We start from the raw sequence: 24,110 nt of genomic DNA, 5'->3' as shown, positions 1-24,110 counted from the left end.
CGAAGGCTCCCCTCACCTTTTCCTAGCTTCTGAAGTTGCAGGCAATCCTTGGGGTCCCTTGGCTTCTAAATGTATCAACTCCCATCTCTACCTCAGTCATCACATGGCAGTCTGTTCTATGTGTGTCCCTGTGTTCTGGTCTTTACAGGATGGCATTCCCCTCTCTGTTTCTCTGCCCAAACTTCCCTCTTCTTATATGGACATTAATTCCTGCAGTAGGGCCAACCCTAATTGAACATGACATTATCTTGATTGCCTCTGCCAAGACCCTATTTCCAAATAAGGTCACATTTTGAGCTTGTGGGAGGACATGGATTTTGAAGGGAAACTACTAACCCAGGATAAGCCTCTAGGAGCACAGTTTTTCCTCCGGGGGCCTCTTCTTTCCAAAGTACAGAGGGATGCCTGACCTGCTGGGTTCAGACCCAGTTGGTCCCATGGGCTCCACTGCTCCTTCCCACACTTGGGACCATGGACCAGCCTTGTGCCATGGTCCTGGACCCTTCCTCTCTGAGGGGCTTGCTCTCCCTCTGCAGCCAGTCTTCACTGCTCCCGCCCATTCTCCAGTCCCACAGAGAACCCTGCACATGAATGAACCCCAACTATGGGAATGCTTTAAAGGGACCCCAGCCTCCTTGCCAACAGGAAGGACTGAGTGGGTGTCACCCAACACCACAAGGCAGTGTCCTCACAACCCCACAACAACCCAGTGAGCCCCAGGCTATACTGCCTATCCGGAGGAGCCTATGTGATGGGTCACTTGCACCACTCACTCTTCGTTATTAGACGAGGAGATTTAACTTGCCACACGCAGCCCACGGTGGACACAGAATGGGGCGTGGCAGAAGAACACCGAGCCCAGCAGGCCATGTGGTCTCAGCCAGTGACCCTCTCTCTCCAGCAACAGCTAATGGCGCAGGTGGCATGGCTCCTCCAGCTTATCAGCCCACAAACTAGCTCTACATATCCCAATGAGCACTAAGAGAGAACCAAAGTCATTCACCAGGAGGTGAGCACACGTCGAAAGCCTTACTCGTGAAACTGTTCATTCAGCCCATTTGTTTGGAAATGACGTGGAAGAAGCCCCCACCAGCCCCACAGAAAGTTGTCCTCTCTTCTTCCACGCTGAGGTGGAAGCATGGTCAGAAGGCAGGCAGTAAATGAACCAGAGAGTGAGGCTCACTGAACTTCACAGGCCAAGTGGGGCTTCCCCCATGACCCAGAACTTTAAAAAAACAACAACAAAAAAGTGAGAATTTTTAACATTATTCAGAGTCTGGCTGAAATAGAAAAATGGCAAGCCACCCTGTGGAGAAAGTCATATTGGACACAGTAATGCTTTACATATGGGACACGTTAACAGAACACGAATAATGCTTCATAAAACTTCTCTTACCTCAATTCCTTCTTTGTTTAAGGCATATTCATCAAAATTCAAAATGGCTATTTTAATCGTTCTTGGAGGGGGCAGCACTGTCAGACCAATATTAATGGCATTGCTCCTCTTGGGGTCCAAGACGATGACCTCCTGCCTTTTTCCATCTGCAGCAGTTTTCTTGGTAATAAAATAAGGAGAATCCAAGATTAATGCGTCATCTTCAGTCTTCTCTGTGTTTCATTATTAAAAGCAAACTCACTACTTATTTAGAGATGAAAACAAATGGCCTCGATTCAGCTCAGGAAAGGACTGGCTACTGCTCAGCACAGAAGAAAGAGATCAAGGATTAGCTCTGAGAAGCCGCCAAGCATGGGTCAGCAATGGAACTTCGCGAGTCAGACACATTACAAAATAAAATTGATTTTCCTTCAATTGGGAAAAATGTGATATTTGGCAAGAAAAAAAACCTGTTTTTTTCCACAGAAACAGTGGAAACAAAACTAAAAACCTCTCAGTGCTCCTTTCTTGCAGGCTGCAAGGTGTCGGAATGTGCCTTGGTTGGCCCTAGCGCACATGGTATGAGCCCAGAGGTGGAGACCATCAGTATACATGCAGAGAAGAGTGATGAGGAGAATCCAGCGTCATTGGCCAGTCAGCCCCTCTGCATCCTAGATGCATTGTCTCAAGGGTCTTCCCACCATTTCAACCTCCTGTGCCTCCACCTACAGAGCACCTGCCGAACTTAGACACCAGGTGGCTGCCCACTGGGTAGGTGAAGAAGAGCCTTCCAAGAAAGGGAAACCAAAGGGAAGCTGCTCATGAAGAATGAGGGGTGAACGGCACAGAGGCCAAAGAGGGGACAGGTGTCCTCATGAAGCCCTCATGTGTATGGCTCCCCTGCTGACCTGGGTGCTCCCTGGGCGGGGGAGGGTTGGCCCTGGGCTAGCACATGACCAGAGTCTAACGAGTCTGTGAGGTGGTAAAGCAACAAGTTCCGGGACCGAGATGACTAGGCCCTCCACGGTCTCCCCCCTCAGCTCTCCAGAAGTTAGGGGTGGGTGGCAATGGGGGCAAGGGAAGGGGATCCGGCTCAGCAGGCACCTGTTCATGCTCAGATTTCCCTTGAGACAAAACAGAGCCGGGAGGTATGTAACACGCCCAGGACGACAATGATGAATAAGGCACAGTGCGTCTCCTGAAGGCAAAGACCTGTTCAGCACGATGGCCAGTGTCCCCCCAATGGGAAAACGCGCAGCAGCAGGGTAACTACCTCACCTGGGGCAGGAGGGGGTCAGGGTCTGGACGGGCTGACACTTGAGCTGGGCCCTAAACAATGTATAGGACGGAGCTGGGAACTGGGGAGTGGAGATCAGGAGCGAAGAAAGAGGCTTTGTCTAGCTTGTTGGGAACTGCCAGGGATGAAGCTGGAGGCTCGAGGGCCACAGGCTGGGAACCTCAGGAGCAAGCTGCTCTAATCTGTGGCACGCAGCCCACAGCGGCACAGCTGATGCTGCTGACGGTCGGTCGGCTGTGCCGAGGCCCTTCCGACTGGCCGGGCCTGCGAGCGGCTGAGCTCTCTGGAGAAGCTGGCTTGCTCTAACACTGGAGGCTGGAACCTGGCAAGGAGAAATGGGCTGTAGCTCCTTACGTCCTCCTGAGCCCTTCCCAACTCAATTGCTAAAATTCTATTTTAAATCCCTAAATATGCATTTGGGGATAAATTAAAATTTCCTCACGAAGAAAAGAACTGAAAGCATCCCAGCTGTTCTGGGGCCTGGTGGCCAGGAGGAACAATTCTTGCGGGTGTGATCAGTTTTGAAGGCCCAGGGACATGTGGTGCAGAAGCATTCCCACTCCACAGGACAAACTGATCTTCTATGTATTTAATCAAGGAAGCTTATCAGGAGCCCCTGAAATTCAGTTTTGAATTTAAGATATTATTTTGTGTGTGGAAAGCAAAGAAGGAATGAGAAAAGGTTTGGCAAAATGCTGGATAGAGGCAACGAAGAGGGATGCCAGGACAAGAGGCCTGGAGACCCATGGTAGACATCCTGTGAGCAGGAGGAATTGGTGCCACATGAGGAGGGCAGCAGGCATGGCAGGAGAAACAGGTACCTACAGCCAGGCTCCAGGACAGGAGGCATTCCTGGAAGGCAGGGATTCCCTGGGAATCATTAGCCCTTTAGCTCCTCATCTATTTAGCCCCTCTCACTCCAAGAGCCTGGAAAGATGCATGAGCAGACTCAGCCCAACCCAGCCTATGTGCAAATGAGAAAAAGATGCCCCCTCGGAGGAGACACAGTCCCAAGCAAACAGTCTCTCAAGCAAACAGCTTGAGAGAGAAGCACCACTCAGATTTCAGTTTCTCCCCATCAGTCAGCATTCACGTATGGCAAACCACCGACAGACACCTATGCGATGGTTCTGAGCCGGACACGTCCTGGCTCCCATTCCTAACAGAACTCAGTTTACACCCATGGACATGCCCACACACTCCCCTAAGAGTCAGGGAGCAGCAGAGCTGCCGAGGATCCTGAAATGACAGGAAGAGCTGGCCCCAAAGATCACCCCACGTGTTTTCAGAGCCCTTCGACCCACTTGGTGAAGGAAAGAATAAGAATTTAAGTAATATCTGAAACTGAATTTTTCAATCTCTGAATTTTATCCAAGAGGTGTTTTAAATGCTCTTCTTCAAAATTAAAACAGACTTCACTAGGCGCTGCTGAGCATGCAAGAGCCCCGGGGTCCATTCTGCCCAAGACAAAGGAGGGGTCATGTGAGGACCTCGGACTCTCTCCTTCCCTCCTACAATAACCTAGAGCAGCAACTTCAAGGGTGAACCAAAGTTCTCTGTGCCCGGGAGCACATGTCCATATCTCAGGATCAGTAGTCATCGAGTCTGAGCCATCTCAATTGTCTTTCTGTGGTCAAAGCTCCAGAACAGCAAGAGTGACCTTCACAATGTCCTGCACATGGTCCTGTGACAGAGTACCTGTTTGCAGGGCTCTGTGTCTTAGAACAGATTGGTTCCAGAGAGTAGACCTCAACCCAGAAAGCTGACAACTAGGTAAATCGGGAACTGCCGGGAATGGTCAGAGCCCTCCCCCATGCCTTAGCAGCTAGCAACGACCACTTAAATTGATAACCTCCTTTATGCTTCTCAGAAACCCTTATGGCTTTGGGGGCTGCCCATATGAAACCTTTTCCTGGAAGGGCTCACTTCTGCCTTCCTGGAAGCCAGAACTTTAGTCGTCTTGCACAGCTTGGAAAAATGGAGTTGAATTGCTTTAGAGACCTCCTTCCTACCCCTTCCAAAAGGTCTCTCCTTGCCTTGACAGCATCTCTTTTCAAGGAGAGTAACCTCTTGTCTTACCAGTTTGGCTGTCCATACTGCGCTCCTTCCACCCGCCCCCACAATCTTCTTGGCTGAAGCAGTAACAAAAACAAACACAAGCCCTACATGGCATCCAAGCCTGAAGCATTTCCCCAGAGACAGTATTTCTGGAAAGGCAACTGTTGGCATGCTAGAGGATACCCAATAGTTGGGGTTCCAAAGGTGGTGCTCTCTTAGATGCTAAGCATTGCTGCCTGGTTCCGCTCAAGAGTTCAGGTAAACCAGGCTTTCTGGAAGCAAAGCAGAGCCTAGCTTCTTCCTGGGGTACTCCATACCCCTTAAAGAAGTTCCTATTTTCCCCTGAACCTTTCAGGACATATTTGGAGAAGTGCCACGTTTGGAGACAGCTCCACAGTGGTTTCCCCCACCCTGCCTCGCTACCACTCATCCAGAGTCTGCTGTTCCTGTTTTCACTTTCCACCAAGTCCTAGTCTAGCACACTGCTCCAGAGCCTGGACCCCCAGGAGCCTCCTTCCAGCAATCCTTTCCTCCCTGAGAGTTCTTGATATTTGGGAGGTGGAAGACAGAACTCTCCTAAGATGATGACCTTTTATCAAGAAATAGTAGAAATAAAATGGAATCCAAACATCACATGGACAGACTTGGGAGCCCTAAAAGTAGCTTCATCTGGGATCTGACCACTCGTGACTGGAAAGTCACTGGACCTCTCTGACCTTCAGTTTCCTCTCTGGCACATATCTCACAAGGTTTGCTATGAGAATAAATGAGACAAAGGATGTAGAGCAGCAAGAATAATGCCTACCTTATGGTGGGCACTACAGAAGCATTTGCCAGAACTATCAGAATAGTATTACTGGTATTAATACATATAAAGTCCTTATGACAATGCCTAGAACACAGTGCTTCCTTTTTTTTTTTTTTTAAGGTTTTATTTATTTCTTTGTCAGAGAGAGAAAGCACAAGCAGAGGAAGCAGTGGGCAAAGGCTGAAGCAGTCTCCCCACTGAGCGAGGAGCCTGACTCGGGACTTGATCTCAGGACCCTGGAATCATGACCCCAGCCGAAGGCAGATGCTTAACTGACTGAGCCACCTAGGCATCCCAGAACATAGTGCTTTTTAAAATGATTTCTTAGCTATTTCACCAATCGTGGTTCTTTTTATTGTTTTTACTCTATTGACATCTTAAAAACATGTGGTCTACCAATGTATATTTTTCATGCCTAATGCATCTACCACGTTTATTGATCAAAGGCACCTACATAAATAGGACTGTCAGATCAGATCAGTGTCCCCACTCTGAAGAGTGACAATTCCAGAGGAAAGGGTAGAGACTCCATAGTCAATGTAGCCCATGGAGCTGCTTGCTGGGGACATAATCAACTTGCATGGGGCTTTGTGAATGAGTGAAAATAGCTTATGGGAGATCATCAGAATCTATGCAGATCTCCAGGCACACTGAATCCCAGAAAATGAGTGCCCCTTCAGGGGTACTAAAGATTTTGCAAAAAAGAATGTAGAGAACATCACAGATTCTGTTTTTAACAGGATTATCATGGTGATTTCCACATGCCAAATTCCCTTCTGAAGCTAACAGACTAGTCTTCAGGACTAACACAAAGGGATGTTCCGGAGGAAGTACAGGAGAGTCTCCTTTTCCAGCAGACATGGCTGCCTCCATGACTGATGGCAGAATGGGCAAACATTTAGTCACTATCACTAGCTGGGAGAAATTCAACATCATGTATCTGAGGAGGAAAGAGGCCTGATAGATCTACAGACACTTTCTGAAGGAAAGCCAGAAAATGTAGGGTTTTTTTTAGACCAATGCTTTACCAACTGTGGGTACACAAAGAATCTTCAGTGGTACTTCTAAACATCAGTGACGCTTGGGTCCTATCCTCTGAGAGTCTGATCTCCTTGGTCTGGAGCAGGGCATAACGGGTCAAAAACATTAAATGATCTTTCATACAATCAGAGTTATTGATTTCAACTTTTGAGACAGCAATGTTGAGTAGAAAGGTATTCTTTCAGGAGGAATGCAATTTAAAATAGGAACCAAAAGGCAAGAGATAAGAGGACATTTCTTAAAATAGAACAACAGTAACAGGGTCCTCCTGTCCATTCTAAAAATGTAACAAGGACTGGTCCTGCCATTTTTATGAATGATGCAGGATAAAGTCCTGACAGCTACAGACAACGCAGGAAGTTTTTATCAACGTTACAGTGAGACTGACATACCCAACAAATGCCAAGTTCACATCCCAGGGCAGGGAGCTAAGTGGACAGCTACAGAGAAAAAACAGTCTTTCCACACTCACGGGTAAGGCAGCATGGGAGGCTCTGGGGTTGGGTGCAGCTGACCCCTGAAGACATGGCCACACATTCTGCCACAGCTAACATCACACAACTACATCATGGGTGAGGCTCTTGGAAATAAAACAGACAATCTGGTTCCTCCTGTCCACACAGTCCTGGGGCTTCTGCCTGTGGCATACCATGATAAGGAGGACCAAGGTCCAGAGTAGGGCTCCAGTGAAGGCAGAAAATTCCTCATGAGGGGCAAATATGAAATGAAAAGCATGGGGAGAAGGGGACAGATGTGGAGGCATGCAATCTGGGCAGGTAAACGGCGTAGTTTCCAGTTGCCTAATGCTACCATGAAGAGTCACTCCTTTGAGTTTTTAAAGACTGATTTCACTAGAAATAAAGGACGCAACCTTTAAAGAGTGGATCTTCAGTGTATAGAACCTGTCACCCAATGGTGCTGTGACTGAACATAGGAACTGCACTCAGGATGTGATTTATTAGATGAATAGCCCTAAGCTGGAGAACACTCCCAAGAAATGCACAGCCTTTCAAAATGCTTCTCGGCTTCGCTGTCACAAACCCTGGTCTGGCTCAGCAAAGCATGGGCTCCACGATGATAAATCATTCCTCCTCACTCCCCACTAACTGCCAAAAGAGTGACGCCAGAGGATATTTTCAAAACTGTCTGTTGAGAAAGTGACAATGACAATGAGGCCACGATACAGATGTCATAAAGATGGGACAACTGTGGAATTTTCCTAAGTCCTCTAACAAGGGAGACTGATACACATGGATGAGCATTAAGGCAACAACATCACCCAACCATGTCTAAATAAAGACTGAAAATCCCATAGTTCGGAATGGAGTTTCCGAGGAACTTGCCCGAATAGGCTTGCCTTATCATAAAGTTTTGGGAAAAAAGTATTAGTTTCCCAGTTCTTCTGCAATAGTCATCTGAAGCTGAGACCAGCTGCAAAACAGCTGCATTTCCCATGGGAATGGAGTATGTGTATTACCCAAACCAGGACACCCCTGGAGAGCAAGGAAGAGCTCTTAATACTCACACCAGGACAACAGGGACACACCTGGGCCAACCTTGACACACAATGTATGGTCAGCCCACTGAAGTCCCAATGTCGGGTTTTCTCTGTGCATGACGTTAAATAAAATAGCTTTTCCGTATGTCCTGAACTAGAATACAGGGTAGGAAAACTTGACTCTCTTCCCAGGAGAATAAAACTGAGTGGGGTAGGGGGTGGGGGTATCAACATGGAGAATGGTGGTGTGTGCGTGTTGAGGGGGGTGGGATCAATGACCTCCTCGTTGGTGTCTGATTTTTTGCTTTAAATCAGTGGGGTGCAGCTTTGGTTGAGTCCCTAGGGAGCTTTTAAAAATAACCCAAGCTAGGGCTCACCCCAGACCAAATAAACCATCATTCTCTGAATTTTCTTAACAAGTCCATGCTAATCGTTTCTGATCTACTTTAAAATGCCAGGGTAAATAAAGTTGAAAAAATTTCTTCAAACCCATTTTGGAGCTCCCTCCCCATGATAAACCTAATGAGCCCAAGGGAGTAAGACAGGAGGGAGTCCCCAGAAGAGGAGACCAAGTCTCTTCCTTCTGTTTCCTATCCCACTCCACACATGTCTGGGTCTGTCTGTAACTTGGGATCTAAAAACTGCCTTTTGGGAGCAGGAGGGGCTTTGCTACTCTTGATTGGGCACACGGGTTGAAGACCACTTCCTGGGGCTTCCTCAGGATGACAGCAGATCCACAGAGGTATCTCCCCTTACCTCCAGGGCTTTCTGCCCTGACATCCTTCTCTGAGGTCACTCCTATGATCTCCTCTGTGATTTGCCACACCTTAGCCCAGCAATAGAAGCACAACATGATGAAATGTAGCACAAGAATTCTGCTTTTCTCCACAGAAAATAATTAAAGTCATCTTACTAAAAAGCTATATATATTTTGTGCTGAGAGAGAAAAATGGCTCCAGTTCCAAAAACTATTTGGAAAGGAAACACAAAAACATATTTTTCTGTTCTTATTTCCACTAAGTGGTCACCCAGCCTTGGATCTGGAGCAGGAGTCTTTATTTTGGAGGCGACCCGGATGTCATGAGCATGTTCCAGAACTCTGGTCTGGTGTAAGTTTTCTGACAAAACCCCAAACCGATTCCCTTTGCTCGGTGTTGGCTTGTGAAGTCTATTCCGTTTTATTTGTGTTGCTCGCTATTGTGTTTAATGAAGAACTTCGCATGAGCCAGAATTCGGAAGTGGCTGTTTACAGCTGTGTTTTATGAAAATCACAGTAGAGAATTAGAAACAGAAATAAAATTGGTTATATTTGCTTTACTAACCTACACTTAAGGGATTCAACTCTCCACTGTGATGTATCTTATTCCTAATGTGCATTTTCACCTTCTGTGACATTTGTGAATTAGTTCCTGCTCACATTTCTTATCTGTGCCCACACCCCTGGCCCCACCCAGAGAGCAAAGGTATGGTTTTTCTAGGTCCCATGGAAGAACATAGTTGAATCCATTTGGTAAATTTTTCAATATACTATTACGTTTCTCTTATGCTCTCACCTTATAAAAACCAGGCAAACATTTGTCCTCCCGCCATGCAATAAAGTATTTTATGAGGTCACCACCTGCTTCAAGCCAGAATGGAACTTTGGGCTACTGAGCGGGCACTGACCAGACTCTTGTCACCAGCCAGAGTAGAGCCAAGAGAAGGAGGGAGGCAAGTGGACTGCCCATTTGGGGTTTTCTCAGTGAAGCTTTTAATCTTGCTATTCCTTTGTAAAAATGAAGTCAGAAGTAACTTCACTGCCAAACTGCTACTCCCTTGTCTTCCTCCCACCCGTGTCAAGGGCCAGCCACCTACAGGGGCTAAGCACCCAGGGGAAGCCCAGAGGGGACACCAGCCAGAGGAGCCCACGTGGGAGGTGGCGGCCGAGGGAGACCAGCCAACTAGATCAGTGGGTTGGAGGGTGGTGAGAGCAGGCCCTGGGGAACTCTGGGCCACCAAAGACTGCTATTGGAACCAGCCAGGCCTGTCTTGTCCCAAATGCCAGAACTGCACTGGAAGAACTCACGGGGGCGTGGTGGCAGGCTCAGCACCACATGTCCCCAGTCCCGGCAAAGTCAGGACACAGACACCCAGAGCGGGTTCCCAACCTCACGTTCCCCGATGTCATTTCTGAGAGAGGACAAAAGGGGGTCTACTTTCTGCTAAAGGAGAGCACTGACGGGACAAGCTTCGCTGTGCTGGATCCTAGCTGTTTGGCTTTATAAGCAGGAGGAAGCTTTCATTCTGACTCAGGGCCAGGGGTCAGGGTCGGGGGGCGGGATTCCTGAGGCTGGAATAGTTTAGATTCACATCCTTGCTGAGACTGGGCAGAAATCGACACCAGGGTAAAGGCCAACTTGGGAAAAGCAGCCCTACCTGTTCCACACCCCACCCCCAGCAACCCCGCACTGCCCCTGCCACCCCCAGCACTGACACTGCCCCCTGGCTCCCTATCTAAAGGGCACTCTTATCCTGAAGTTGATTTGATCTTTTTGATTCAGAATTGGTACTCGACTGGCAGATGGGGGAGCCCGGCTCAGGTAGCTTTACACTCACCCCAAACGCTGATAAATGCAACAACACACACAGCTAAAACTAACCCACGGTAAATTCTTGCAGATAAATCTGCAGACTCTAAATTACTGTGTGGTTCCAGATGAGGTTCCAACCATCACCAGCACCCACTATAATCAACGGAAAAGTAAGCAGACCCAGGGATAAAGTTCGTGCGTTTGATAAATGTGCAAGACTGCTTTCCTCTTGTTGACATCAGCGTCTATGGTTGGGCTATGCCAATACTCCCTGGCGATTCTTTCTGCCTTTTCCCCTGGGTGATTTGGTTCTTTGAAAGCTACTTTGCCTAAGGGTGTTAGGAGGCTGCCCTCCGCCTTAGCCAGTTAGGGTCCTGCACGCGGTAGCTTGTGTCTAGCACAGGGCACAGACTAGTCTCTGAAAGGTCAGACTGTTACACGAACCGCCTCTTTTACCACGGAGCCAAAGCAGCACGAAGCAATTTTTACACACCACAGACCTCTCACTCCTACCCAACAGCGGAGCTCTGCAAATCAAGAAGCCTTTGGGATGCCAGCGGTACCTTGGAGACGGCCAGTTCCTTTGACTTAGACTCAAACAGGTGCTCCAGCCTGGACGTGTCCACCTTGATGGGTTCCAGTTTCGACCACAGGAATTCTCGGCAACGTCGGTTGTTCTTACACGGCCACTCGAAGGGCCGCACTTCGTTCCAGAAGAGACGGATGGTCTTCTTTTTCTTGGTGAATGCCGGCTGACCCCGGGGGACCTGGGGCCACCCTAAGCCCTGAGGAGCATTGAATACTGGAGGAGGAGCCAATAAATTACCGGGGACTGGAGGGGGAGGCACGCTGTCCAGCAGGGGCGGCGGGGGCGGGGGCGGCAAACCCAGAAAGGTGGGCGGGGGTGGGGGCGGCGGCCCCGGAGCCTCCCTGGGACCCAGGTCCACGTCCAGGACGTCCACGTCGTCCTCCTCCCCCAGGTCGGTGAAATCCATGTCTTGGATTCGGAGCTCCCTCGGGTTGGCCATGAGCTGGTCCCAGATGTAGTCAGATTCCGTCTTCGGCTGCGCGGAGGCTTTCTCGGGGACCTTGTCATTCGGCTCGGCGTCAGGGGAGACGGAGCCCCTCCCTAGGTCTCCGCTATTGAACTTCTCAGCGAAGGCTTTCACGCTGCCCCGATTGTCCAGACAGCCAACGTCCACCCTCCTGACGCTGTCATCCGGGGCCAGAGAGTTGGCCTGCAGAGTGGATATCCTGCTAGCCAGGCTGGCCACCGCCTCAGCGCCCGGCTCAGTCCTCCCGCTCTCGCCCTCCCCCTTCTCCTCGTCATCCGTGGGCTTTCTGTTATGGGCATACAGCATGTCCAGCATGAAGCGTTTGTTGGTGAGGATGTCGCCGCACTGTTCATTTACACCGGCATCCTGAACACCCGCGGACCACACACCTGAAAGCGTACAGGAGGAGGGAGAGAAAGTGAGCAAGCGGCAGGTGTCTCAGTCTCATGAGAAACCAGTTAGGGAACGGGGAAGCCTTACACACAGAGTGACTTCAGACAAGACACTGAAATAAAGCGACTGAAGGGGAAGGTGGTCCAGCTCACAGGGTGCTCCCGACCAGAAAGAGAGGCTGCATCAGAGTCTCAATGACCTGCCCCAGGACTCAAGACCCTTGTAGGCAGGACACTGTTCTCAGCAACCACCGTGGCTCAGGGGAGTATTTTCCTGCCTACCCAGGACAGTGGGTCCGGACCCACCCAGCCACGGGTAACTAGGGGCCTTCTGTCCGAACTAGATGCAGGGAGGCAAGGAAGATGCTCCCTCTCCCACCATAGGACAGGTGTTGGGAAGGCTGGAGAGTGAGGTCTGTTTCCACATCTGTGTCAGTTCAGCTCATGTGCCTGGGGAAGCTCACCAAACATGTCCAGTCCAACCATAAGTCCGTGGTCACCGGTGTTCAGGAAACCCTTAAGCCTGCCTGGCAGCCTCATCCACGACCTCTTCTGGGGGACTCTTCCCACCAGCCCTCCCTCTGCTAACCTTCCCACCATCTCATCTGCACATAGCCTTGCTTCTAGTTCAGCAGCTCAACAGAAGAAGTCAGCGGAGATCTTGCAGGGTCTCACCCCGCCTCCCCTGCTCCTGCACCTGAACCCCAACCACAGCCTCCCTCCTGTGACTACCGACAAACCATCCCCCTTAGCAGGGACAACCACTCCACGTGCGCCTCTGGAAGCCGTTCCAGCAGTTCTCTGTCCTGCATTTCCCATGCTCCGCCTACTAGAACTTCCTGCTGGCCTGGTAACATGGTATAATTTCACCCATCTTAAAAAAGCAAACAAAATGCAACTCCACTTGGCCCTCCAGCTATAATCCAACTTTTCTCCTTTCAAGTAAAGCTGCTTATCAGAGATATTTCACTCACTGCTCCAATTTTTCTCCTTATTCTCTCTCTTGAACCCTGTCTAATGAAGTTTTTGCTCTCAGCACCTGTCAAAGCTGCTCCTTCCCAGGTGGTTGAAGACTTTGATGCTGCACTAGACCCAGCAGCTCACTCCCTCCTTATGCCTTCACTTGGCTTCTGGAACATTGTGTTCACCTGCTCTACTGCCTTTCCTCTGACTTCTCTTTCTCCGTCTCCTATGCCAGTTCCTCCTTATCTTTACCCTTTAAATGTCCTTGGCCCTCTTATATCCTGATACACTTAGTTACCATCCCATCCAGTCTTCGGGCTTTAGGTGCCATGTCTGCCCTCATCCACACCACGCTCCCCTTAACCTGCTTCTCCTGCAGTCCTTTCCTGTTTCAGACAGGGCAACTTTCATCATTCATCTTGAGACTGGTTCCAAAAATCTCAGTCCTTGGACTCCTCCTGTTCTTTTATGCACACCTTCTAACACAGCAGGGTGTCCTATTAGCTAAAGCTTCATGTCATATCCAGAATCTGCCCACTTTCATCACGTGCCCTGCCGTGGCCCTGGTCTGAGCCAGCATGGTTCCTTGCCTACAACACTGCAGAGATGTCCCCTCGCTGGTCCCAGCTTCCACACATGTCCCTCTAGAGTCAGTTCTTGACAGCAATGCCATGTGTTAAAACGTCCGATCAGATCTTTCTGCTCAAAGACTTCTAAAACTGCTACATTCTGCCAAGAAAAAAACCAGTGACCTTTCAATATTCCCAAACCCTGTGTGAACCCACCTTAATTTTCATACCTCTTTAGCTATAGTAGCTGCTTGACATTCTTAGACCTCACCGGGCATGATCTGGCCTCAGGGCCTTTGCCCATCCCAGGACAAACTGCACCCACGTAACCACACAATTTGTTTCTCAATCTCCTTTTAGGACTTTGCTCAAATAGCACCTTCTCAATGAAGTCTTCCCCAACCACCTTATTTAAAATTGTGCAACACTCCCTCCCTCTCCCCAATGCCATTTTTCACTCTTTCGAGCATTCATCACAAGAGTACTTTAGGGGCGCCTGAGTGGCTCAGTGGGTTAAACCTCTGCCTTTGGCTCAGGTCATGATCTCAGGGTCCTGGGATCAAGCCCCACATTGGGCTCTCTGCTCAGCAGGGAGCCTGCTTCCTCCCTCTCTACCTGCCTCTCTGCCTACTTGTGATCTCTCTGTCAAATAAACTAAAAAAAAAAAAAAAAAAGTACTTTACTGCCTCATCTTCCACGCATTTCCCTTATTTATTTTATTGCTGCCTTTGTCCTACCACTGGAATGATTACAAGTACTTGTTAAACTGTCCTCTTTGTTGGCATGTAAACTCTACAGGAGCGGGATTGGGTTTTGTGGTTGCTCTTGTTCATTGTGGTACTCCCAGCCTTGAGGATGAATCAATGAATGGTCAGGAAAGTTACTCTTCTGAGTTTGCTTCCTAAGGGCCAGCAGGGCTGTCTGGCGGGCATTCAGAATGTGAGTTCTATGGTATACCCAAGGCCTTTATTCGTGTTGGGGAATGGCAAGGGCCTAGGCCACCGACATGCACATCAGGAGCTTTTGTTCCACCGAAGGAGAATGGCCCGATCAAACATGCTGGGAGGGACACTGTTCTCTCCCACAGGGCCCTGCCTTGATCTTACAGGAGGCATTACTGGGGAGGCACAAAGGTCCCCTGGTGTTCTCCTTCCTCTGTAGCTTTGTCTTCTGTTCAGCAGTGACCTAACCTCACCAAAGGACCCATAACCAGAACAAGGAGCTCTTGAAGCCTCTCACAAGTGTTTCAAAGCACACACCTAGGAGACAACCCCCATCAAAGAGGGAGAAGATGGCATTTGAGGATATGATGGGAAAATCTAGGTATCTAGAGTCCCCACAACTGTCCAGACAGCCCTGTAAATGGGAAGACTGCTTTGAGATCAGCAAGCTGCAGCACATAAAGTGGCTGAGTCTCTCTCCTTCTCCATGTACTGGGAAATGTTACATTTTCTTATTTTGTCAACAAGGAAAAGGATACAATTGGAATATTTTAAATGCTGGGTTTCTCCCTTACTCTCTTTACTCACTTAGGTCTTCTTGCATCATTATGTAGTGTATGCTACACTATGTAGGCTTCTTTGTCTCTAGTAATTTCCTTTGCTTTGAAGTCTACCTTATCTGATATTAATACAGTCTTTCCTGCTTTCTTTGATTAACGGTAGCATGGTATATCTTTTCCCAACTTTTAACTTTCCATCTGCCTGTGGCCTTATGTTTAAAAGAAGTTTTGTATACATTTATATTTTTATCTGCAAATCTCCATCTTTTAATTTAAAGTAATTATTGGGGTACCTGGCTGGCTCAGTTGGTAGAACATGTGACTCTCAATCTTGAGGTTGTGGGTCTGAGCCCTGCATTAGGCGTAGAGACTACTTTAAAAAACTGAGGTAGTTATTACGTTAGGGCTTCAGTCGGCCTCTTTATTTTTTTTTTTTGTTGTTGTTCTCTTTGTTTTGGTGCCTGTTTCTTCTTTTTTGGTCTCAAGTGGGTTACCTGAATATTCTTTAAAATTTCAATTCGATTTTTACTGTTTTTGAGTCCACTGTTTCATATAATCTTCTTAGCAGTTGCTCTAGGAATTACAATATGAACACTAACTTCTCCATGGGCTGGTACTGAAACTCTACTACTCTGAAGCATAGAACCCTTCCTTCCATTAGATCCTTTGACTCTCCTTACTTTAAAAACAGAATTGTCCTAAGTATTTCCTCTACATACTTGAGCACAAGACATCACATTCTAATTTTTGTTTCTACCATCACATAAGATTTAAGAAAATTGTTGAGGCAAAAGACAGTCTTTGTTATTTACTATTTTTACCTATTCCATTGTTCAGTTTTTTCCGAAATTCCTAGCCGCCTGCTGTCATCATTCGCTTTCTGTTCAAGAACATCCTTTGGCCGTTCTTAAAGTGGCCAGCTAGTGGCAAATTCTCTTAGTTTTTCTTTAACTGAGAATGTCCTCATTTTCTCTTCATTCTTAAAGGCTAATTTTGCTGGATCTAGAATTCAGATTGATAATTCTAGTCTTTCATCACTTGACAAATGCTGTGGCCCTTTCTTCTCGCCCCCATGTTTCAGATGAAACATTTGAATTGGTGGTCTTCTATAGATAATGCACCGTTTCTTCCTACTCCCTTTCAAGATTTTTTATTTTTGGTCTTTAATTTTTAGAACTGGTGTGAATTTCTTTGGCTTTATCCCCATTAGGATTTGCTTAGCTTCTTAAATCTGGAGGTTTACACCTTTTGTCAAATTTGGGAAAATTTCAGTCTTTATTTCTTAGATGTTTTTCCAGCCCTGCAGGCTTTCTCCTCTCCCGCTCAGACTCCAATGAAATGAATGTTAGTTCTGTTGATATAGTCTCACAGGTCCCTGAAGCTCGGTTCATTCTCTAGTCTGTTTTTGCCCTTTGTTATTCAGATTTGGTCATTTCTACTGATCAGTTTTCAACTGCACAGGTTATTTCCTTTACTGTCTCCAATCTACTACAGAGCCTAACAAATATTTTATTTTGGTCATTTTATTTTTCAGTTCTGTAATTTCTCTTTGGTTCTTTTTTATATCTTTCTTTCTTTTTGCTAAGATATTTTATTTCTTTCATGTGTTTGCTGAATGTTTGGAACTGTTCACGAAAGCATTATTATGATGGCTGCCTTCAAAGCCTTGTCAGATAATTCCAACATCTGGCTCATTCTGGTGTTGGCATTGGCTTCTTGTCTTTCCCATTCAAGTTGTGAGTGCCCTAGTTCTTGAAATGATGAGAGATTTTAGAGTATATCCTGGATATTTTGGGGATTATTTGCTAGACTTTGGATCATACTTACTCTTCTCTTTCAGCAGGCACTCGCTGTGTTTAGATGTGGTGGACAGGTCTTAGTGGGGGTAGATGTTCAGCTCCTTACCGCATCTTACTGTCACCACCGCAGCAAGAGGGCTGACTTGCCCTCACTAAAGATGGCCAGGTTGGGGGTGCAGCAGCCCCTTGTCCTCTTCTACTGCCTCCTTAAGTCTCTCTTCTTCTGGGTGAAGGTGTAAACTCAGATCTCTAGAAGATACCACTGACACTATCTTAATGGGGAACTGGGATGCCACTGTAGGTGATAGAATATCAGTTCCCCCTTAGGCCAGAACTATGCCAGCAAGGAAATGAGATAGCACTACTGGCTTCTGTTGGGCAGGGGACAGAGAACTAGCTCCATCCTGAGTCTCACTGGCACTAGACAGTTGGAAGGAGGGGAGAATGGGAACCATATAACTCTTGTTTCCATGGAGGGCAGGTTGTAGAAGATTACTTCCTGTTTGGTCCCACTGAAACTACTAGGTAGTGGAGGAATAGGACAATAGCAGATTTCCCATTAGTGCTTGTCTAGGGTAGGGCATGTATTAACAGCCAAAATGATGTTCTGCTCTGTTAGGCAATCCTTTTCCCAATTCTTTGGCTATGAGAATAGGATTTACTTAGAGCTTCACTGCCATGTCATTAATGTCCAAAGGTCCCTAGACAGTCTGCCTTCTTTCTGCTTTTCAGAGTCTTCCTACAACTGATTGTTCTGCTATGCACAGGGTGTTCCCATTTTGGTTGTGAGAGGAAGGAACTGGGAACAATAGAGCGCCTCCATCTTAGGCAGATGTCTCTTCATTCAATTAATCATCAGTGGTTTTTTTGAGCCTCTACTATGTACTAGTCCTAAAGCTAGGAAGTGAGGACTCATAATGAACAAGACAGACATCCCCATCCTCACAAAGCTTACATTCAAGTGGCGGTAAAGGACACTTATACAAGGCATGACAGAAAAGTGTAACAAATGCTACAATAACTCCTCTCACACTAATGCCATGGAGAGGAACACATGAAACAAAAAGAAAGCCACCCAAGCAGAAAAAGTTGAGACTCTTTCAAGCCCTACAGAATAATTTCTGAGTAATGGATACAATCATTAGGATTGTTGTGATTGCTTCTGTGATTTGAGAACACTTTCAAAGGCAAGAGATATGATGACAGAGCTGCCCGACTTCTCCGCTGCTCCTGGTGCCTGGGAACAGTGGGATTTTCTAGGAACTAAGAAGCTACAACAAACAGACATGATCACATCTCTTAATAGCACCAGACTGAAGCAGAATAAAATCACTGCAAAGCCTTAATTCCTGAGTCAATAGTCTTGGACACCACCAGCTTTTGGTAGAAAATCAATGGTTCTTCACTGGGAGTAGAGTCTCCATTTTTGGAAAGTTGCCCTTATTTGGAAAAATATTGGACAAGCTGATCCAAGAAAGTTCTGTTCCTTGGCTTCTTTTCACTAACCCAACTTGTTGATATGTCTTAGGCTTTGCTAAACCCAGTGATGATGAATAATTTCTACAGCTATTTATAATAAAACATGATTTAAGATGAAACTGATCAAGAAGACTTCCCCGACCCGACCCCCTGTACTGTGACCCTAATCACATTAAATGTGAATACTAACAAGCAGGATTTGGGAGACTAATTGCCATCTGACTTTGAAAGAAAATTAAATAAATATCCATATATGTAATACCTTCTAACACATACATCTTCAACCAAACAGACACGAGATTTTCAATGCAATTATTACTAAAAATATAAACTAATAAAGTCTTTCAGTTCTTCTTCAATGCATCATAATGACCAGAAATTTAAAGAATAAAACTTATTAATATATTATTAATAATATTATTAATATATAATAATATATAATATTATTAATATATTATTAATATAGCTGGTGAAAACTCAGGTATCAACTAGAACTAAGCCATTGATTGATAGGTCTCATGGCAGGCATGAGTTCCCAGTGAGGATTAACAGTCCATTTGGTGTCTCAGCATAAAATTATCACTACACAGATGAACTGATTGAATATCAGCTGTAATGCCCAAAAGATCAAATTTCATAAAGAAAAGCAAAGACTTCTAACAAAAGATTGGCTCTGAGCATATTGTGGAAAGTTCTTTCAATTATGTATATTCCACTAGAGAACATCAAACTGACTTCAGCACACTTTGAACTGCCACTTTTTAGAAGTACTCATTCAATTCATTTTAACCAATCTGCTCTGGTCTGAAATGTCCATCATGATGGCTTAGCACACGTCACTGCAGAAACTTTCAAGGGAGCAGACAGCAACATGACATATGTCTCAATTTAACTTAGAACAAAAGCTACATTTACTATGAACAAGCAATTAGAAGGAAATGAGGAAGGTCTCTTTTGGGGCTTATTTTTCAAGAAAAGTCCTTGGCTATCCTCATTATTGGACCCTTTTCCCACCTGTCAAAGTGAGCATGGCATAGGGCATGGGGCCACCTCCCCATGGGGCAGGAAGCTGAGGGCTGGCCACACCCCTCACCTCCAGACACCAGGTGACATAGCCCATTGAGCGAGCTGAGCCAGCAGGGTCACCTCAGTGGCCAACAAACCAAGTCCCCCACCCAGGGTTCCCTGGAACGTATTCACTGGGGCTGTATTACCAGTTCCCTTGTCCCTGGAGAGCTTGTCCTCCTTCTCCTCCCTCTCTAACGTGCTGCTGGAGGACGAGATGCTGGAGGCCGAGCAGTTGTCCTTCTCGTTCACCTCCTCACTCTGCCTCTCTTTCTCACTGAGGGAGGCTCGCTCTTCTGGCTCTTGCTCCAGGGCTCGCTCCACTTCGCTCTCTGCTCCCACGCAGGCTCGGGCTACTTCTGGGCTGGCCTCATCGGTACCCTGCCCCACTTCTGCCTCTGGTCCAGGCTCAGGATCCCCAACACTCGCTGGTGGAGACAACAACAATGGAGATTATAATCACAACAGGAATTTCTTGGGAATGTCAAGGGAAGTGTGAAAGGAGACAGGAGGTTGATTTCTTTTTCTAGATTTTTCTAGAATATTGTTAGTGGTGGGCAGATGTCTAAAGGTGATCCCCAGGATTCCCGTCTCCTGGTCATTCAGTCAAACCCTCTTCTAGGCACTGCTGGGAGGGGACATGCAGCTGACGGTGGAGTCTCGAGTCACTTGACTCTAAGATGTGGCGATTATCCAGGTGGCCTGAGACAATCTGGTGACACTTCGAAAAGCACAGTGTTTTCTGATGGGCCATAAAAAACAAAGTCAAAGGGGTACCTGGGTGGGTCAGTAGATTAAAGCCTCTGCCTTCAGCTCAGGTCATGATCCCAGGGTCCTGGGATCGAGCCCCACATCGGGCTCTCTGCTCAGCGGGGAGCCTGTTTCCCCTTCTCTCTCTGCCTGCCTCTCTGCCTACTTGTGATCTCTGTCTGTCAAATAAATAAATAAATAAAATCTTTAAAAAAACCCAAAAAACAAAAAACAAAAGTCAGAGAGGTAAGAAGCATGTGGCTTTAAAGATGGGGGTGGGGATGTGATGTGACAGACAAGAAACGTGAGTGGCCACTAGCTGTAGAGAGCAATTCCTGGCCAACATAAAATAAAAAACAGGAACTTTGGGCCCGAGAGCACAAGAAACCAAATTCTGCCAACAACCTAAATGAACCGGAGGTGGATTTTTCCCAGGGCCTCCCAGTAAGGGACAGGCCAGCCACAGCTTGAGTGGGGCTTCATGAGCCCCAGCACTGAGAACAAGTTGAACTCTGCTGGACTTCTGACCTACGGAAACTGTGAGATAATGAATGGGTTTAATTTGAATTGCTGTTTGTGGTAATTTGTTATGTACCAGGAGCAGCCCTGTGTTTTATTGGTGGCCAAACCAATGAGGACTGACGCCCTTCGCTTGAATTAGGTTTACTCGTAATTTGATTAGCCCATGATTTGGAAAGTTGTTCGGGAGAATCTCTCATGGGCACAGAACTATTTATGAACCTATCAGGACTGGAGATTTGATGCTTGTAGCAAGGTATGATGTTCCCATTCCCGTGTGGGACATCCTCTAGGGAATAGGAAAGTGGCATAGTATGGCTTTGCATGGTTTTCCTGAGCAAAATTCTCAGCTATGCACTGTATAGGAGTAGCTAAATGACAGAGAACACAAGAAGTTCTGAGCCAGCTGCCACATGTGAAGTCCAGAGGGAGACAGGTCACTCTTGAGAGTGTGACCCTCAGGGATGGGCAAAACCACATTGCTGGAATTGGGACAGTGTATCCCAAGAGTATGTGCTCAAGCCCCAAGCATATGCTACACAAATATAGAAATTCAGCGGGATCTGCACAGGACAGGACTGTAAGGAACCTGCCCAGACCTCAGAAGACCCCAGGAGAACAAGCAGATCAGGGCACTCCCTCCGTGGAGGAGACCTGCTGGCTCAGGTGAGTGGGGGCAGCTGGCAGTGGAATTTGCAGAACAGAGCTCCCAGCAGGCCAGGCGGTGCCATTCCTCTGGGAGAGGACTGCTCAGGCCTCACTGGGCAGGGAGCCCAGCTGCTTCCCAGCCAGAAGTCATTCTGCCAGGACTCCCTGGGTCCTTTCCCCCACCCCTTATCTGCTCTCAGGCTGCCTTCCTCTGAGAAAGAGGGAATTGGGGAAAGTGCAACATCAGCTTCTCCTTATGTCCTTGGGCAACTTCCAGCCACCAAAGGAAGAATGACTCCTCCAGGAGAGTCTCTCCAGTGTCCTTCAGGTAGGAACTGAGTGTAGAGGTCAGAAAGCCTCTCCTTCCTGCCTGCTCGAGGCTTCGTGACAGGTTGTATATTTTCTAGTCTAGTATGGGAACCTGCTTCCCAGGGAGACTGGAGGAAGCAGGCCGGGGCAGCAAAGGCCCTCCGCTATCTACTGGCTGTTCCTGTTGGCTGTCCCCAAGAACTGGTGATATGAGGGTTTCCAGGCCAAATTGCGCTCCCTGGTAGCAGCAGGAGGAAGCCAAAGGGCATACACCTTGAGCTCACCTACCAAAGCATGGTACTGGCGGACCCTCTTCCTCAAAAACAAAGACCGAACTGAGTACAGGGTAAGTGTGAATACAACCTCGGGAAAAATGCCCTTTGGTATTAAAGGAGATTTTCTGGTGATTTCTTCTTCCTCTGATAATGAAGTATTTATCGAGGAGCTACAAACACCCCTTCCTTTATGAGTACAGCAGAAGCGTCATGTTACCAATACCACCGTCATTCTTGGGTTGACAGAAGGCATATGTCCTCGCACACACTCACATCAGAAATAGCCACATCAAAACCCAAATGTGTTTCCAACCGTCTAGCATGTGGCAGGCATTTGAGTTTTAACTGGTCAGCATATGGTGAACACCAGCTAGGGTGCCTCCATGTGGCTTTGTCTGTGATGGAGAGATGGGTGTGGTGGGTTGCCAGAAGCCTGTGTCTACTCTCCATCCCCAGGAGAATGGGCCCACGAAGTAGGAAAGACCCACGTGTGGTGGCGGTTTGACTTCAGCCCACGTGCACACCGCCATCCTGTTTCCTTCCACCAAAGCAGCGACTCTGGCCCCTGAGGAGCACAGGTGCTACCGGTAACAGTCACGCATGTGCCAGAGAGCCACCCAGTCTTGTGACTAAAACACTCAGAAACCTCAGCCCCCCATGGAGTCATTTCTGTGTGTGAGCCGCACCGTCTGGTTTCTCCATGTCCTGCTGCTGGGGAGGCGGCTGTCTCCTAAACCCTGACCAGAATGCAGACTCAGCACCACCAGGCCCGACTGCAAATCTGTGGCACTGAGGTTGTCCTAGCGATGGACAAATAATAGTAACATACATGTGAGTCGAGCAAAACCAGCATAGCTAGAGGGAGGCGGTGCAAGAGCAAACACATGTGGCTCCTTCCTGACGACACCTGTCCCGCACACGCCAGGCAGCACCCCTGTCATTGACAGAACACACATCCCGGCTTTTTGAGGGCTCGCTCCTCAGCTAGGGAAAAGGGACATAAAAACCCATCCATGGGGATCATAGTCCTATGTCTCTGGTCATGCAAGAGAGGGTACTGGATAACAAGTGACAGGAGGTCACTGGAAGGAGCAGCCAGGACCATGGCACAGCCCTTTTGCAGCTGCATTAACCGAACACAGGAATGACAAGGCAAAAATCCCTGAGGGCTGAGACCTGACCTTCCTCCAGTGTCCGCGAGCCCCCAGCGTGGTATCAGGGCAACATCTACTCAGAAAGTCTTCGCTGATGTCCAGGAAGCTGGGATTGCACCCCAAGTTCCAGAACATTTCTGTTCCCCTCTCCCATTCTCCCTCAAAAGGTCCTCTTCTCATGGCCCCTCCACACACACCCCTCCATTCCTTGAGTCACTACCCTCTGCCAGGTTGCCCTGCTCTGAGCAGACAGGGGAAAAAGTATCATCTCCCTTCACAGAGTGCCCAGGAAGCAGGACGACCGTATCTTATGAGTCTTCAGGAACAGCCCTAAGACAGCTAAGACACTTGTCAACACCTAGGGGTGGAAACTGCTCACAACTTCCCCCAACTGCCAGCCCTCATATTTAATGAACCTTTCTGTGGCCCAATAACAGTGTTGGTGGTGAAAGACACAGGGATACATGAGTGACACAAGCGACAGACCCAGTGCTTGTCATCATAGGGATTATAGAGGAGCAAAGAGCCCATACGTGCCTGGCCATGGCCTTTGCATGGCAAAGGTGGGGGAGCCCTATCGCCAATGAACATGGGAATCTCAGCCCCTTGGCTCACCCTGACACAGTTAAACGTGTCTATCCATATGACAATGCTCTAAAAGCAAAAGCATCGTGGCCAGTGGTAGGGGTTGCGGGGGGGAGGGTATGACAAGGGACTTTAGCAATGCCTGAGAACGAAGGTAAGTTACTGTGCCAAAGTGACATTTAAGCAGGGTTTCCAAGGAGAAAATGAGTTGAGAGGGGCAAGAGTGGACGTGAGAACGTTCTGGGCAGAGGGAGGAGCATGTGCAGAGACGAAGAGACAGGGCATGCTGGAGGAACGCAAGCTGCGTGCATCAGAGCTCTGGCTGTGGGCCTTGCAGGGCGGGGTGAGGACCCGGGATGTCACCCTGAGGGCGGCGATGGCTGCTGTAGGTAGGGACAGG

General features: G+C 47.8%; 1 protein-coding gene across 10 annotated transcripts in view; it reads right to left on the bottom strand.

The window, feature by feature from the left end:
- FHOD3 (formin homology 2 domain containing 3) overlaps nt 1–24,110 on the bottom strand; it is a 471,315-nt gene that overhangs the window by 45,806 nt on the left and 401,399 nt on the right. For all 10 annotated transcript variants that reach the window (XM_059409488.1, XM_059409491.1, XM_059409490.1 and 7 more), the window contains 3 exons: nt 19,620–19,898; nt 11,211–12,091; nt 1,397–1,555 (listed from right to left, as the gene is read on the bottom strand). In XM_059409488.1, the coding sequence (XP_059265471.1) occupies nt 1,397–1,555; nt 11,211–12,091; nt 19,620–19,898 (1,319 nt within the window). The remainder of the gene's footprint in view (nt 1–1,396; nt 1,556–11,210; nt 12,092–19,619; nt 19,899–24,110) is intronic.

Source organism: Mustela nigripes, chromosome 8 (genome assembly GCF_022355385.1).
Source record: "Mustela nigripes isolate SB6536 chromosome 8, MUSNIG.SB6536, whole genome shotgun sequence".
Taxonomy (NCBI): domain Eukaryota; kingdom Metazoa; phylum Chordata; class Mammalia; order Carnivora; family Mustelidae; genus Mustela; species Mustela nigripes.
The sequence above is the reverse complement of the archived record's forward strand: the minus strand, read 5'-3'. Positions and strand labels throughout refer to the sequence as shown.